Here is an 18,036-nt window from a genome sequence, read left to right as displayed (position 1 = left end):
GAATAAATGAGTAATTAAATTGAGATCGATCAAGTTATATATATGATATAAGTAATCCTGATGCAAAATACGGTATATATGATATATTGTTTCTGTTTCATTCATTCAAACACTTAATGGTTGTTTTCCTTTGAGCGATCAATGGTCGTTTGCTTCTTGATCCGACATTAGTATGGTGAAGCAATGACGTATTGATCAATCATACTGAATCAACAATCGAGATGTGTTTGACGGTCTGAAATTGGTGCATTAGGGTTAATGACGGCACAAGGGTTGTGTTGTCAAAGAGTTATGCGATTAAGGTTGTGACTGCGCAAGAGTTGTGCTTTAAAGTATCAAGTTTTGATGTGAAAAACGAAGTCGATTTCAAATGAATTGTTCATTAAAATTTTCGGCCAAGGACGCTGCCCCTAAACCCCGCAAGGGGCGCTGCTCCTTGACCCCCGTTCGCTGATCGGTCAGCGGAACCACCATCCGCTGACCGGGCAGCGGACCCCCGGCTAACTCTGTGTAGTGTGATTGGTTGCCGAAATTTAATTTGGTTTTAATTAATTAAAACAATTAAAATTAATAATAATAATGTGTTTATTATTATTGTCTTGGGGTGATCGGTTATGACCTTAGTTTTCCTTTATTTTGTTTTGGGTTTTAAAATATGACATGCGTGTCGTGTCTCTCTTTTAATCTCTTAATGTAACTTCTTTTCTCATCTCACTCCCTCGTATGTAAAACGAGTTTCTTTTATGTAATGTAATGTTATGAAGAAAGAGAAGAATTCAATATCAAAGGAGGACAACCTTGAAGATCTTGCTTGGAGAAACTTAGATCGTTATTAGGTTAGCTTAAGTTCTCTCATTGGCTTGGGAGAACAATTGCGCTAGGGGCCATAACTGTTTCATTATGTATGTATGTTGATGCATGTGAATGTATGTTGATGCATATGAGATACTATTTATATGATAAATAAGCCGGTGAGATCAGAATAATTGCAAATTCCCTCAAATTAAATATTAAGTTTATGCTTTCCAAGTTTTAGCACTCATCAAGACTAGTATCGAATAATGTAGGTTTCGCCTACGCGAGGTGCATGTTCTATATTAGTAAGGTGCGATGGGATAATTGTAATATTCAATTGTTAAAACAATGGGTCAAACTTAACTAAACAGATTATAATAAGATTATATATGTTTAGAAGCAATAGTTGGAAACGATCCATGTGATGGATTGGAATAAGGAGTTATTCACCCAACTAAAATATTCGAGAGTTGTATTAGATACAATTGGAAGGAGTTCCTACCTAAATAACCTAGTTTTGTGTAATCCGCCTACGTGGACTTAAAACAAAGTGAAATATGGATCTCGACCCACTAGAAAATCTTCCAACGGGATTTTCTGAATCAAATGGTGAGACAAGCATTACACACTGATTGTGACACAATTTACATAAGTCGAATAACTGAAAAACTGAAAACTCTTACTTGTAACCAGTTACACTAAACATATAACCAGTTACAACTGATACAAAATTAATTCCCTTTCATTGGTAACCAGTTACGTGATTACTTTAACCAGTTACACCCATAATATTTTCCCTATTTCTTCAGGTCAAAAGTGACTTTTGCCTTGCTGTAATCGTTTACACCCCCGTGTGAACCGGTTACAACACTAAATTATCAAAATACTCTTAACAATCTTAACCATTTAATTTATTGAATTTGGATCTTCTCCATCTATATTTTTCTCGATCCCCCTCAATCTTACATGTTAAAGATTTAATTTATCCAATGGTAAAATAAAAAAGTGCACATGCTAAGAAAAATATATTGAAACAAAATATTTTAAAAAAAGAAAAAAATATCTTTATATATAAAACATCGTAAGAAATGAAGATAACAATTATTTCCCAAAGTGAGACAACGAGTCGTTATTTTTCTAAAAAAATTTCTAGTGGAAGAGAACCCACTAAGGAGGAAGTTAGGGAACATCTCCTTTTTAGGAATAAAAATCCAACTTCTGATCGATGTTCTATTTTATGTGACAACCGGGATAACATGGTAAAACAGGGATGACCTGTCTTAGTTCAACCTCCTGATTTTTGAACTTTACCCTTGGGTTGATCCTGAGATAGTGTGGACTATCTCCACATATGGCCATTCAAAGAAAGTGGAAGATGATTGCATAGATGTGTGTTCATCTTCTGATTGGACGATTTCCCACATTGGTGAGGGAAATTGAATCTGCAGTCACTATGAAAGGTGTGCTATCCATTTATCTCTTTCGAGGAGGGCTTGCTAAATCACCTAGCCTCATCTCCCTTCCAAATTCTTTTATCCTCCTGGGCGCTTGCAGAAGTGTTTCGATATTGATGTGATTATCGAAGGGTTGGGCCATCTATTCGACTCTTCTTTAACTTTTTTCTCATATCCCGAACTTCGAAGGATTTTTTCCGTGGTCAGGGAATCATTTCTATATGCCATTCGAACCGGGTGTTCGACGTATACATGGAAGTTGGAAGAACTTCAAGGACCATTATAATTTGGTAACTCCTCTGAGTCTGAGGACTCATTCGGTATTCTGTAAGGTTAGCTAGGAGGTGCTAGACCCTCTTCCTTTTCCTCTCAACGTCAAGAAAAATTTAGGAAGTATTGGTCTTGGGACCATTTCAAACGAGAATCCCTCAAGTATTCTTTAGGTGATGATAAGCTTACCCCATACTAGGAGTTGTTGAAGAAGGATCTGGTGTCCTTCTGGGAACAACTAGGCTATGAGGAGAGGAAAAGTCCTCAAGAAGTAGGGTCTATGAAGCAGTAAATGTGAGCTATTAATTTTAGTTTTATCTTTGATGCTTTTAGCTAGTGTTGAGGAGATGAGAGGAATTTTTGGTGAGGAGAGTTTTTTTTATGACAAAATGTATCTCCTTGTTTGCAGATTCAATGGCGTCTATCAGGATCCTTTAAGATAGGAGGAAGAATATGAAATATATGAAAGCTTATGTAGTGTTATATTTGTGGAATTCCTAAACCAAGGTGCCCTTTCCTAAGAGCCGTGTCGCCTGGGCGACAACCTGAAGATTCGTCTAGAAGTAACCCTAACGTGTGAGTCTAGGGATTCGCTTTAGCATGCATAATTGAATTGTTTGTATTTGAGTATAATCATTATGCTTTTAGTCAATTTATTGAGTTAATGGAACAAAAATCATATTTAAAGTTGGTTCAAGTTATGTGTGAAGTGAAATCTTAAATTATTTTGAAAAACTTGAAAAATTGAGATTTTGTGTGTATGACTTGAGTCAATCACATTCCATGACTCGAATCAAATCAAACAGAGGAGAACATATAGTTTTTGGTATCTGTGATTTGAATCACAACTTACACCTGATTTGAATCATGCAACATCGTAACTTGAACCGCAAGTTGCACTTACTCGAATCACACACCTTGTGTTTTCCATTGCCTAATTTAAATCGAATCACACTTTCAACTAATTTAAATCACAATACTTTCCAAAATTTTTCCTATTTGATCTGTCCAGTTTGACTCGAATGAAGCTTTGTACATGACCTGAATCATGAGCTTTCACGACTTGAATAAAGCTTACAACTCACTCGAATCATAGGAAAATGAGATGCTTTAATTTATGAGATCCTGTTTCACTCTACTTACTCACTTAACTCAAATCATGAAATGTTCTTGACTTGAATCTAACAACCCATTTTCACCTATTTTATGCATAGTCTCCAGCATATATAAATTCATTTTTTCATCTTATTTTCAAAAATAAATTTCATAATCTACATTATGATTTTGCGAAATCAACAACCCCATCATTTTGAAAACTTAAAGACTCTTGCAAATAAAAAATTATTTCACCTTCAACCTCTAGTTTTGATTTCAGATCTTGATCATGAGACACTTGTAATAATTGAGGGAGACATTGTCTTGAAATTAATCGTTCTTAAAGGTTTGGTAAATATTTTCAATAAGCTTGCAAGATTGTGGTTGTTGTCATTGGTAGTGACAAATTCCAGTAAAAAGAATGAGGTTCTTCTCTCCAGGTTGACCTTAACAATGACTGTATGAAAGGCTACAAACAAGGTGGAGATCTTCTCAATCTTCATACAGTACATCCCTCAAGAAATTGGTGGGATTAGGGGTGGTTTCCACATACGAAGATTTTGAGCATATTGGTGAAGCTGGAAGATTCAAGAAGCGAGAATCAAGTAAAGATTTCGCATATGAGTTTGGCATTAAGCTATATACAAGTCAAGATCCAAATAAGAGACTTATTTTTCTCAGCATTATTATGGATTGATGATTGTATGAACTCGTTTAATATTTGTTAAAACTTAGTGGAATAAAACAACTTCCAATGGGAAACTATTGAAGAATGCAATAGGCTCCTGCGTGGACGATAGAGTCGAACAATTATACAACCCAATGTACTCTCTCTCTCTCTCTCTTATTTAATTTTTGCAGGCTATTGCATGTGTAGGTTCTTTTCTTAGCATAGTTTATCGTTAATTCCTGTTGCAAGTGATTTATTATGTAAGTGTAGATTTTGTTGGAACTGGAGCCTAATTTAGTTTTATTGGTGATTTAAATTTGCAGAGTAATGATGTTAGAATCCTAAAATAATTGAATTTTTGTAAAGGACGCATTTTGTGTAGTTTACAATTTATTAATTCAATATAGCTAACAACTTTTCGTGTATGCTCCTTGAACGATCTGTGGTATTTGTGAATTGTGTATTTGTAATTGTGATTGATTTCTAATACAAGCATAAGCTCTCTATTTTGTCTTTAAGATTTCAGTGCGTTTGAACAACTCTGATATCTCACTTTTAGTATCGGTCAAATTTTTGAAAATGGTATATTCACCTCTCGCCCTCTAGATCATTTCTCTACTCCATATTACTACCCAAAAAGTGATACATATTCTGTATACCCTATAGAGTACAACACTCATTTTAGTTTTAACACATGACTGCCTCTAATCATAAGCTTTCTACCAAGCATTACCGGTCACCAGCAGTTTATGTCACCTCACGTGAGCAGGTCTCTAAAACTACCTCAAAACACCATTGTACAGGGCTTCTCGCCCCCATAGGCAAACCCTAACCAACATATCATGTTACAAACTTACTAAGGCCTGTAAGTCTCCATTCCCTTGTAGGGGGAACTTGCACCCATGTACTTTTTGACCATTACATTGACTCCCGTCGAGGGGCCTCAATAAAACTAACCCAGGCCACACCCGTTTTTTCATCACCATCACCTTTTCCATTGTTACCCTTCACTACTACATTTAGACACCTTCAACTATGGTTAATAGGAAGCTTCATCCCTTACACTAGAAGGCACCAACAGTATAGGTGAGGCCAACGCCTTGGCAAAGATGTGTGTCGTCATGGACGAACTACAATGTCATAACCAAACATTGGAAAATGACGTCCATAATATCAGATAATGCCAATAAGATTCCGACCCAGCAGAGGAAAATAATTGTTGGACCCCTAACCACTCTTAGACGAAATATGGGGGGCGCCAATCCCAGAGGGTTTCAAACCTCCATTCTTGGTCAACTTTGATGGGCGCAACTATCTCTACGAACATGTTGCCTCGATCAATACATAAATGGTCATCATATGATCGCAATAATCCCTACGAGCATGTTTTAGAAATCTCATACCTTTGTATTACACTTTCATGTCAAAAATGATAAACTAAAATTCCAAGGCTAACATATAGGATTACATATTTTTGCTTGAAAAAAGTTTACAAATAATTCTTTAATAAAAGTTTTAAATAAAAATTTGGTTTGAATAGTTATTCTTAAAATGTTATTTTAGGTATTTCATCATTTATTATAAAAAAATTTTAATATCAAATTTTCAAAAAATCACTTAATCTTGAAGCTATTTCAAATAGTTTTTCTTAAAAATCATTTTTTGAGCTACATTTTTTTTGAGAAAATTGCGATTTGACTATATTTAAATTTTTAATAATGTATCTTTATGTTATAGGATGTCAAAGTTAATTATTCAATTTATAAAAAATGAATTTAAAAATATAAACATCTCTATAAAAATCATTTTTTTAAATACAAAGAATTTTTTTTAATTTTTAAAGCTAAAAAAAACATACTATATTAAACTTGATGTCATTGATTTTTGTCAATGAGTTCCACAGAAATGCGAAGGTGCCTAAGGCGGTCCCGACTTCTTTTCTAGAATTGGTTCCTAAATTAACAATCCCCTATACCTATTTAAATATAGGCATATTTGCTTGGTAAGTAGTCTATATAGAATTCTTTCTAAACTATTGGCTTTAAGACTTAAGAAAGGTATGGATAACTTAATTTCTAAGTGTCAATCAACCTTCTTAACTCATAGACAAATTCATGGCGGAGTATTGATAGTGAATGAAGTGGCGGACTATGCAAGAAGATATAAAAATGAGTGTTTGTTAGTGAAAGTGGACTTTCAAAAAGTTCATGATTGTGTTCATTAGGGTTACCTTAGATATGTTATGTATATGATGAGGTTTGGCTCTAAATGGATGCTCCAGATGGAAGCTTTGGTTTTCAATAGTTCAATGTCCATTTTAGTAAAGGCAACCCTACTGATGATTTCCAAGTGAGGAGAAGTCTTAGGAAAGGGGATCCATTATCCCATTTTCTTTTCCTTTTTAGCAGCAGAAGGATTGACAAGTTTGATTCATAATGTTTCTAGGTTGAAAGAGTTTCGGGGATTTCAAGTTAATGATTGCAGATGATACAATAGTTATTTGTGATAGGTCTTAGAGTAACTTGTGATTCTCAAAGTCATTTTAAGAGGATTTGAATTGACTTCTGATTTTGGTTTATGTGTGAATTTATCGAAAAGCAAAGTGATAGGTATCAATTTGAAAGATGAGTTTATCCTAGCAATCTCAACCTTTCTTTCTTGTAAAATTGGTTATTTACCTTTCGGTTTTCTAGGGGTTAATGCGGGACCTAACTCTAGAAGAAAATAGAGAGTTGGAAGGCTATTATAATCAAGTTTCAAAAAAGACTATCTCCAAGAGGGGTATAGATATGTCTATGGGAGGAAGAATGATGATGTTAAATGCGGTTTTATCCAATCTTCCTCTATATTCTTTTTCTTTTTATAAAGTTCCGAAGGTGATAATAAAAGAAATGATTAGAATGCAAAGAGATTTTTTGTGGGGAGGTGTAGAAGGAAGGAAGAAAAATAGTTGGATTAATTGGGATAACATTTGTATTTGTAAATCAAAGAAGGAGGGGTTGGGCGTAAAGCATTGCGGAGAATTCAATTTAGCTTTGCTTAATATATGGTTGTCGGGAGTTCTGTCAGATGATAAACCAATTCGACAAGATTTTTATTTTCAGGTATGGAGATGTGAGAAGGAAAGTTCTAGACCAATCTTCTATCTCCATTGACAAGAGGGATTTCATATAGTGGCGAGATTTATTGTCAATTAGTAAGATTTGTCAAAAGGATTTATGTTGGTTCTCTGATGCAATCAATTGCAAAGTAGGGAATGGCCGAAGTATTGGATTCTGGAATTCTAAATGGCAAGGGACAACTCCTTTAAAATCTCAATTTTCTTATCTGTTTGATTTTTTTTTGTGCAATTCTGAAGCTTCAGTAGTCAATATGGAGTTAGGGATGCTCATAGACGGTTAATTTATATGTTATAACCGGCTATTAAATCCAAATATCTGGATTTTATTTTTGTAAAATTGTTATAAACAAATTATTAACGGGTATATTCATAACCAATTTTATAATTAATTTTGATTTAATTTTTTAAAAAACAATTGCAAGAATTTTTTATTTTAAGAAAAAATATTTATTTTTAAGAAAACAAAATCTTATTTTTTATTTTCAGAAAAAAGAACTTTTTTTTCAATTTTTTTTTGGAAAAAAAACATTTCTTTTTCAGTTGTTTTTATTTACTGAAAATAAATTATTTTTTTCAAAATAAAAAATTATTTTCAGAAGGAAAAAAAGTATATTTTCATTTTTTTTTAAATTGACTAATTTGGTTTTTATTTTGAATATGAATGTCCAAAATAGGTGTAAGCGAATCAGAAAAAACCAATTAAATCGATAATCCAAATCTAATCGAAAAGATTGATTATTTTTTGTTCGGTTTAAAAGTCAAACTAAACCACTAAAAGCATAAATGATTTGGTTCGATTCTCAATTTTAGTTTTTTGGAATTGTCAACCTAACTCTAGCAGTCTCAACTTTCTATCCTTTATCTCCCTTAGCAAGAGGGATTACATATGATGGTGAGACTTATTGTCAATTAGTAAGATTGGTCCAAAGAATTTGTGTTGGTTCTCTAATGCAGTTAGGGAATTGTCGAAGTATTGGATTATGGAATTCTAAATCGTCCTTTTAAAATCTCAATTTCTTTATCTATTTAATTTTTTGGGAAAATTCTGAAGCTTCGGTAGTCAATATTGAGTTAGGGATGCTCATAGACATTTAATTTTCATAACCAATACCTCATCATAAATAATTCATATGTTATAACAGGTTATTAAATCAAAATATCATAATTGGATTAGATTGTTATAAAATAGTTATAAACAAATTATTAACCGTTACATGCATAACTAATTTTATAATTAAATTTGATTTAATTTTTTAAAAAAATGCAAGAATTTTTTATTTAAAAATAATTTATTTTTTTATTTTAAGAAAAAATATTTATTTTCAAAAATAAAAAAATCATATTTTTTATTTTAAGAAAAAAAAATCATATATTTTTATTTTTGTAAAAAAAATATTTTTTTATTTTTCAGTTGTTTTTATTTACTGAAAACAAATTTAAATTTTTTTTCATCATTTTTTTTTCAAAATAGAAAAATAATTATAAAAAAATAATTTTTTCAAGACGAAAAAAATATTTTCATTTTTTAAAAATTGATTAATTTGGTTTTTATTTTAAATATGAATGTCCAAAATATAACCGAATCAGAAAAAACCAATTAAATTGACGATCCAAATCCAACCGAAAAAATTGATTGTTTTTTGTTTGGTTTAAAAATCAAACCAAACCAATAAAAACCAAAGTGATTTGGTTCGGTTCTCGATTTTAGTTTCTTGGAATTGTCAAACCGATGAACCGAACCGATGATTATAAATACCTAGTTAATCTTTCTCTGATTGCCCACCACTACTGTCATTTTTGTAGGTTATAATTGTCTTATTCGTGATCAATTTCTCTCCATTAGTTTTCAACTTCTTCTTTTTTACCTTTTTTTTGTTTCTTCTTCAATGATTTTCCTTCTAATTTTGTTACAAAATAGTTTTGATATGTGTTTGAGGCATGAAACATATTAATTTATGTGTATTGAAATCTTTTGTTATTATTGCTGCATTTTATTTGTTAAGCTTTCAAATCTCTTCTCAATCTTTTCATGCAAAGTGTCAACTTTTTTATTCGATAGTGAACTTATTTTATTATGCAATAAAAAGCATGTCAATGTTTCGTATGAATTAAGAACAACTTGTAAGTTCTTTGTAAAGAAGAGCATGAAATATATTATATGAAATGTATTATTTGAAAAAATAATAGCATAAAATATACTGAAAAACATAATAACAAAAAATACAAATGAATATAATATTTGAAAAAAATGTTGTAAACCGATCAACCAAACCGAATAAAACTGATTAGTTTTGTTTGGTTCCATTTTTAAAAAACACTAAAAGTCAAACTAAACCAAATCGGTGGAGATATCATTGGTTCAGACAATTTTTAATAAAAAAACCGATCCAAACGGAATCAATTATACCCCTAATCCAAAATATAGAGTCATATTAATATCATATTCAAAATATGGATTTGGTTAAAACCATATTAATAATTAATCGATTTTTTAATATTGATATAAATAATTTAAATAACTAATTTTTTTATAAAATTGATTTACAAACATAAAAAATAAAATAAAAAATAAATTATCTCAAAATTAATATATTAAAATATAGTCTTGAATAAAACAACTCCGCGGAATTTGATCCCTTAATGAAATGCAACTTTGTTATTATTAGTGTTGTATTTACAAACTTAATTTCAAAAACTAAAAATCAAAACGCCTTCAAATAAGTCATAAACATCTGGAAAAACAAATATTGATGTGAAATGTTGAGTTTTTATTGAAATAGATAGCACTCTAGATTTTGCACGAGAAAAACGTAAATTTTTCTTACTCAGCACCTAATGATTATTTAGATGCTCCGAATGATACATTATACTCGGCTTCTATAAGGAATGAACAAATTCTGTTAATTTAATGGGCAAGATACAGCTCTCCTACAAAAGTTATTATGTTTGTAGAAGTGGATTTATGTGAATTAAAATGACTAACCATATTTAGATTTATGTAGACAGGCATAAATATATATTTAAAAATGAATAATATCTTGTCATGTAGTGTACACATCATAACATACTCTCAATGTAATAATTTTATTTAGGATTCTTTTGCTTGCTCAGGATCTCCACAACACAAAGTATTTAACAGAGTTTAAAAGAAGTCCAAAAAAAGGACCACAAGAAGCACATTTGGAGACTTAAAGACCATTTTGATTTTGGGGGCAAAAAAAAATCTATCTAGAATTTGAGAGGCTAACATAAAAGACCACAGACATAATTCAGCCTATTTTTCAGATAGAGACTTGGTGGTATAAATGGTGAACTTGAGTCTCAAAAGATATTATTGCAATTAAAATAAATAAATAGAGGCTGTTTTTGTAGGAATTAGTTCCTACTTATTATTATATGGCAGTAAAACCTTAGCCATATGGCCCATAGGCAATTTATTCAAGCCTTGTCTGTAATCTCGATAAGCCTTTCATTTTAAGAATGCAATTTACAAGCCAAAGTGCTTGTCTAAAACTTCTTTGGATGTGCTGCCAAAACCATTAGCTATCTTCTTCATTTCTTCAAATTTCTTCAGTTCCTGCCTTAGCTCTTCATTTTTTTTCTCAATAGTCTGAAGCAAGACACTTGAGCCAGACGTGCTGGATTGCCCTGCTAAGTCGGACTTGTCATTGTCGAGTTGCTGAGAAATATTTAGTAAATATTCCTTATGTGTATGAAGGCTTTCCTCTGCCAGCTTATATTCAAACTTTTGAGATTTTTCAAGATCCTCCATAGCCTTATCAAACTCAGCATCAAGTTTTGATAACTCTGATTCATAACGAAAAGATTTTGTTCCTTTTTGAACATTTAAATGCTTTAAAGAACCTTCGTCGACATCTGTAGTTTCCATCGCAGTATTGCCGTAACCTGTTGGTAAACAAAATATTCATGACTTAATCATATTCTTTTCGGCATTTTATATACACTTACTTCATTAGCATACAACCAGTGCAAAAGTAATAAGTAATATTATCAGAACATTTACCTGAAGAATTAGCTGTAATTTTGGCACCAACGTTCAAAATATCTTCAGTATCAGTCCCATGTTTGAGCTGAAGTAAAAGACCAAATTCATCATGATATTGTCTTTTATGATTTATTAGAGGAAAAACAAGAAATTAATTAAACAATACCTTTGACATGGCCGATGTAATACGGCTCATAAGCTCCTTTGCAGTGGTTTTCTCTGAACCGCGCAAGAGGCAAATAGCAAGCTTTAGAATTTTTTCCTTAATATCACCGTCGTCATCATCTGTATCAATAGCTTCACATGTCTGTAGAAGCTTATTAACATGAGAAATGAGTTCAGTCCTCCCATCACAGCGCCAGCAAAAATACTCAGCATCCAATCCAATGGTTCCTCCAACCGTGCCAGCCGAATAAGATCGAAGAGCGCATTCCAGATGACAGACATGGCCGCAAATGTTATCGCCTAGTTTTACTTTGCACATGATATAACTATAGCCGCCATAAGCCGAATCAACTGATTTGTAACAAAGAATGCAGCAACATTCGCGGCAAAATTTAGATTCAACGCAACAGATATCACACGGTGCAACAGGTGAATTTTCTATTTGTTCTTCCAAAATCAAACTGGTGCAGGTCTTATTTCCAGCTTTGCATCCACCAATGTCAGAATCAGATTCAGGCTGCTCTTTCAATTCTAACTGATGAAGAAGTCCATCAGCAGCTACAGGATTCATATTGCCTACAATGCAGAACAACAGCGTATAATCATCTAAAGGTGCAGAAAAGCTTTACAAAACAGTGATTGCGGTGTGAACTGATCACAATTTGTTCTTTATCATCAAAACGGTGAATAGTATCGGAAGATGAAGATTCAGATACTAATTATTCACAATTTGTTGCGGCGGTATTCACCGCAACAGAGACTGTTTTTCTAAATAACAGGTTTGAATACTCAAAAGCCCTTTGGACTTGGATTTCACAGAATCACAAAATGAGAAGAGAGCAAAGAGAAATACCAGGAAGACCAGAAGGAATAGTCCAGCTGAAAGAAGCGAAGAAATCAACAATGTTAGCGTCAGGGAAGAACTCTTTGACGTGGCGTTCAACGGCAAGCTTGCTTTTAAATCCACCGCGGTAAGAGGCAGCAAGACGACGAGGAAGATACAGATACCGGTCCCTAAAGTTACCGTTAGATGAAATTCTCCTGCCAGCTTTCCACCGCCAAATGTCGCCGGGATTCGGAAAGTTTTCTGGCGCAAAAGGTAAACCATCGCCGGATTGATCGGGTGCGACCGGTGCAAGATTTGACAAGTTGACGCGGCGACCAGCATTATCAGAGTTTCCTTCAAACTCCATCTCTGTTAGGGTTTATAAGAGCAGAGAGAATTGATGTGTTAACTTGAGATTTTTATTTTTTGAGAAATGGAATTGTGAAAATGATGACGATGGAGAGTGGTGAGAAAAAGGGTGAAGTTGAAAATGATTGAAATTAAGAATGAAGCGCGAAAAGAGTAATAAGAGTAACAGCTTCAGACAAAGGTCATAGAGTTGCTCAAACTTCGCTCTTCGTGCTTTTCAACTTCAAACATGTTTTAAAATTTAACATCCATCTTGATTTAAGTGTCATATTTTCTAAATTATAAAAATCCTTTTTTTTTCTTTCTAATTAATATACTAGATGAAGCAAATTGTTCAAAAGACTCAAACAGGTGTCCAACAATCATTCACACATTTCAAATTTTTTTTGATAAATACTTAAAAGAACGATTTCGTAACAACTTTTAAGATGACATTCATGTAATCTGTCCAAAAAAATTCAAAAAATTAATAAACGACTTTTAGATTAATAAGACTTAATCTATAATGAATTGGTATAGCAACTATATAATATAGTACACTTATATTTTATAAATGTTGGATTCTTGGCAATCACACCACACACCTACAATTTTGTATTTTGACATCTTTTTATACTATTAGATCATGCACGCATCTCATACTCACGAGTGATTTAAAGATTTTGTCAAATTTTCACACAAGAAATCTAACATTATAAAAATATTAGTAATTTTGTCAAATATATATTATATAAGGGATATGAAGTTCTTACTCTCTTAATAATGCTCATCTTACACTTACTCAAGTACGCCATAACATTGGATCATAAAATAACACAATGCATAAAGTTGTCATAGCAAAGTCTTACCTAGAAAAGAAATTAAAAACTTCACTAATATTATGTTTTTTAGGATTTATGGACAACCACATTTCACAAAATTAACATCAATTTTAATTTCGTACACTTTTGAGCTTAAGAGACATACATTGAACCACAATCCTAGGGTATAATAATTTCAATGAGCAAAAGACATAATCATTTAAATAATTTCAATGCACATTCTTAAAAGTTCAACCAAGATTTGTCTTATTTTGCTCCTTACTTAATACTAATAGCGATGCCATAAAGGACACAATATTTGCAAAATTTCTTACAATAAAAATTGTGTTACTAAGAAGAATCTATCTAAATTTTATATTATTCGTTGTAAATATGCTACGAAGCAGTAATGTAAATAATTTCAATAAAAAAAAGTCAATTGTGAATAAATAGGTAGGAGCGTACCTGATGATTTTGGATCTGGTCTCCACCACATATATCGGGTTTTGTAAAAATTACTAGAAGAATTTAATTGAGGCATCAGATCCTTTGTTGTTCTTTCTATTGCAGTATTGATGGTAGCGTGAGACCCTAAATCTTAAGATCAAACTCGTAATAATTTCGCAAAAATAAATACTTAACACATATCTAGTTGTGAGTGCTAACACAAACGACACTACTGCTGATAATATTATTAATTAATAAAATCATAAAAATAAGTGTTGAGATTGACATCTAATGCAAAAACGCTAAATCGCAAGCACGAGATGAGCGAAAATTAAATTTCTAGAATCTTCATATAGATATATATCAAAAAAAAAATCTAAGGAGGAAGCCAAATCTTGAAAATAAATCTTTTCACTATTTATCATTATGAATGAATATCTATCAAATTTTCATCAATATTTCACATGTATGTAGATATGAAAAAAGTAGGAATTTCAAACAGAGGCGACCAAGCCTGAAGTTAAGAGAAGATGGGGAAATTATGGAACTGGTTAACAAAACCTAATCTAAAAGGGTATCCATTATGTTTTGGGCTTATGTTTTGGTTAACAAAACCTAATATAAAAATGGTATGAATTTTTAAAAATGGATCCATTTGGTTACTGGGTCATTTAAGGATACAAAATTTTATGAATAAGCCCAAAGTTAATCTCAGGTATTGCAACATCTTATTGATCCTATATAAATAAATATAAATTAATAAATTAAGTTAGAGTCTACGAAAAAAAATATTTTGATCACCATCGATGGATTTTTTTTTTAAAATAACCATTTTTTTCAAAAAAAAATCGAAAATAACCGATAATTAAAAAAAACAAAATAATCAGGTTTAGAAGAGGATGCGCCAGAGGAATTGGCGCACCCCTAACTATTAAGAGGAGGCGTCAATAGCATTGGCGCATGCATTGGGCTCCTCATGAGGAGGCGCCAATGTTATTCGCGCATGCATTGGCCCTCATGAGGAGGCGTCAATGCTCCTGGCGCCTAGGTGCAATTTGCAATGTGGGCGCCAATTGCTCTGGCGCCTGCATGTCCTGCCATGTGGGCGCCAATCCCTCTGGCGCATGCATGTCATGTACATTTAATATTCAGTCTCCATAAATACCACGCCTTGGATCCAATATTTTTCACTCAAAATCATCTCCTAATACCATAATTTCTCTAGTTCAACCACCATCACCTTCAAGTTTTTCTTTTTTAACAATGTTTGCATACATTTAGAAACGAAATGCTGATGTAATATTTTCCATCGTTGCAACTCCGGTACATATTCGACTTTGGAACACAGATACATTTGAACGTCTTAATCGGACGTTGTATAGTTGGTTAGAGGGAGAAATTGGAGAGGGTGAAAGGATTAGAAGAATACAATGGCTTGTGTCCATGTTCAATCAAAACGGAGAAATGCGCGAATGAGTGGTGTCGCACCTCAAAAAATGAGAACACGACTTAGCGAAGCGCAATCGCACGCTCACATGATGGACTAAACAGAGTCGCCACTGAACTTTATTTATTCCTAAAAGGAAAGGGGAAATATCGATAAAACCCAAGAAAGAACGACAATGATTATGGTCATCGCAACCAAATCAGGGTTCGGGAGTCGATTACGAAAGGGGAAGGTATTAGCACCCATCACGTCCGTTGTACTCAACGGGAACCATTAGGTTAATTGTGTGCGTTATTGTTAGTTTAGAAATGTTAGGCGTCTCGAGTTATTAGGTGGGAAAGAAATAAAGGGTGAGAGGAGAATATTTTTGGATTTTTAACGAAGGACTAAACCTAAGTTTTTTTATTAGTGGGTCTGACAAGATTTCGCAATCCTGCTCCTACGTATCTCAATAGAGAACTTAAGGCTTACGTAGTTCTGGGTAGAAAATGTTTGTTTGTTGGTCAATTTTAGCGAAAGCTATATTGTATTAATCGACGAAAACATTGTTTTACCCAAAACAGATGAGGAGCGGACATATACCACACATCGAATGGATTTACAAATCAACATTCGGAAAAACGTCACTTATCTCAACTCAACAATTGTAGCCGAGGCATTGCTTTACATCACCTTAAAACACGATGTCTTTCGTTTTGAAAAGGTTTTTCTGATCAATCGCACGGCGGCAAAAAATAGTTTGATTGGTTGGATGCATTTTTGGGTTTGAAAGACGAATATTTATTACTTGCAAGCTCTTATAACTTGGGTCTAATACTCGGGACTACGTCTGGACCTTTCACGCAGGCAATCTTTTTCTTTCAATTTTATTGAGAAAAGACGTTTGAATATTTACAAATATTTTAAAGAGAAGACGAATACATAGGACTTACAAGCTCTTACAACTTGGGCCTAATATTCGGGATTACGACTGGATATTCCATCCAGGGTAATCTTTTTCTTCAGATTTTATTGAGAAAAATACGTTTGAATATTTAAAAATATTTTGAAGAGAAGACGAATACATATGGCCTCTAAGCTCTTACAACTTCGGCCTAATATTCGGGATTACGACTGGATATTCCATCCAGGGTAATCTTTTTCTTCAGATTCACTTATGAAAATAATTTGAATATTGGAGCGTTTTGAAGAGAAGACGAATACATAGGGCTTACAAGCTCTTACAACTTGGGCCTAATATTCGGGATTACGATTGGATATTTCATCCAGGTAATCTTTTTCTTCCAACTTATTTATGAAAATGATTTGAAATTAAATTAAAAATGATTAATGTACAAAGGTTTGAAATTATTGAAAATTAAGTTGGTATTGTTTAAAAGTTCATTGTAAAAAGACCCCAAAAATAAGTCAAGTGTAAATAAACAAATAAGTAAAAAGGTATTTACAACACACTTAAAAATTTAAAATGGAAAAAATAAAATCTACAAATATTTTTTTCAAAAAATGGATTAAATAAAAGGGTATAAAAATAAATAATAAAATCAGAAGAAGTTATAAAAAGAGAATCAATAGAATGAAAATTATAAAAAAAATAAAAACAAGTAAACTTAAAATTTGCTAACATCAAGGATTGAACCCATGACATAGTAGAAAGTAGAGAGTGCATCAACCACCCAACCATGAATGACTAGCTAGAAGGTAGATGTACTAATTAATATAAGTAACAAAATTCACTGAAAGTTTAAAATAAAGGAAAAAAATAGTTGGACTGGGCCTAGAGCGGGTCGGGTTCAACCCAGCTCAACCTAACTAAAACCAATAGCAAGCCAACAACCCTAGAATTCCAAACCTCCGCTCACACTTTGTCTCTTCCAAACAACATTTCGACGTTCTAAAAGAAAGAAATAAACGACCGTCCACTCTCTATCTCTTCCTCACGATCTGTTTCAATGAATCCAACCACAATCCTTCCTCTCAATCGATTTTGGCCCTCATACAAACTCAATCGTCCGCTCACACGCTCATGCTTCCGGCCACTTCAACAGACACACAACGATATGGCCTTACCCAACCGTGATTCTGGCCGTCTTACCCACCGTGATAATGGCCATCTCACCCACCGTGATAATGACGGCCAACACTCAACCGCGTTCGGATGGCCAACACTCAACCACAACATTTACATCGATTGCAATTTTTTTATTAAAATGCAAAACAGAAAGGAATAGGTACAAAGTGGTTTTAAGGGCACAAGAGGACTACCTGCTATCGGAAAGGAGGAAAGGAAGCGACTTTGTCTTGCTTTCAGGTAATTATGCAGTAGTGTCTTAGTTTTTTTTGTTTTTTCTCTCTGTTTTGTTGGATTATAATGAATGGATGATTTCAAATTCTGTTGTTTATGTGTGTGAACTGAATGGATTGTTGAGAATAAATTTTTTCCAGCCCCCTCATTTCAAAAAAAAAGATCCTTTTTATACTGTGATTTTATAGGGTTTGCACAGAGGTAAGGATTGGTCCTTGCTGTCAAATTTATGCCATTGGTAGTGGGTTCCAAAATTCTTTCTAAGAGGA

The 18,036-nt window shown here is 32.9% G+C and overlaps 1 protein-coding gene across 1 annotated transcript; it reads right to left on the bottom strand.

Moving 5' to 3' along the window:
• Positions 1-10,470: 10,470 nt before the first annotated feature.
• On the bottom strand, positions 10,471-14,436 carry LOC127092568 (uncharacterized). Its single transcript, XM_051031466.1, has 5 exons — positions 14,037-14,436; positions 12,430-12,771; positions 11,578-12,152; positions 11,430-11,496; positions 10,471-11,311 (listed from the first exon to the last, which is right to left on the bottom strand). The coding sequence occupies exons 1-5, from the start codon at positions 14,110-14,112 to the stop codon at positions 10,893-10,895; spliced, it is 1,479 nt and encodes a 492-aa protein (XP_050887423.1). The 5' UTR covers positions 14,113-14,436; the 3' UTR covers positions 10,471-10,892.
• Positions 14,437-18,036: the final 3,600 nt, after the last annotated feature.

This window comes from Lathyrus oleraceus, chromosome 6, assembly GCF_024323335.1.
Source record: "Lathyrus oleraceus cultivar Zhongwan6 chromosome 6, CAAS_Psat_ZW6_1.0, whole genome shotgun sequence".
In the NCBI taxonomy this organism is placed as follows: domain Eukaryota; kingdom Viridiplantae; phylum Streptophyta; class Magnoliopsida; order Fabales; family Fabaceae; genus Lathyrus; species Lathyrus oleraceus.
The sequence above is the reverse complement of the archived record's forward strand: the minus strand, read 5'-3'. Positions and strand labels throughout refer to the sequence as shown.

Coding starts and splice junctions, on each gene's coding strand:
- LOC127092568 (XM_051031466.1), bottom strand. CDS start 14,112: ATGCCTCAATTAAATTCTTCTAGTAATTTTTACAAAACCCGATATATG. Junction 12,772..14,036: donor ACCAGATCCAAAATCATCAG/GTACGCTCCTAC, acceptor AAACCCTAACAG/AGATGGAGTTTGAAGGAAAC. Junction 11,497..11,577: donor TTACATCGGCCATGTCAAAG/GTATTGTTTAAT, acceptor CTTTTACTTCAG/CTCAAACATGGGACTGATAC.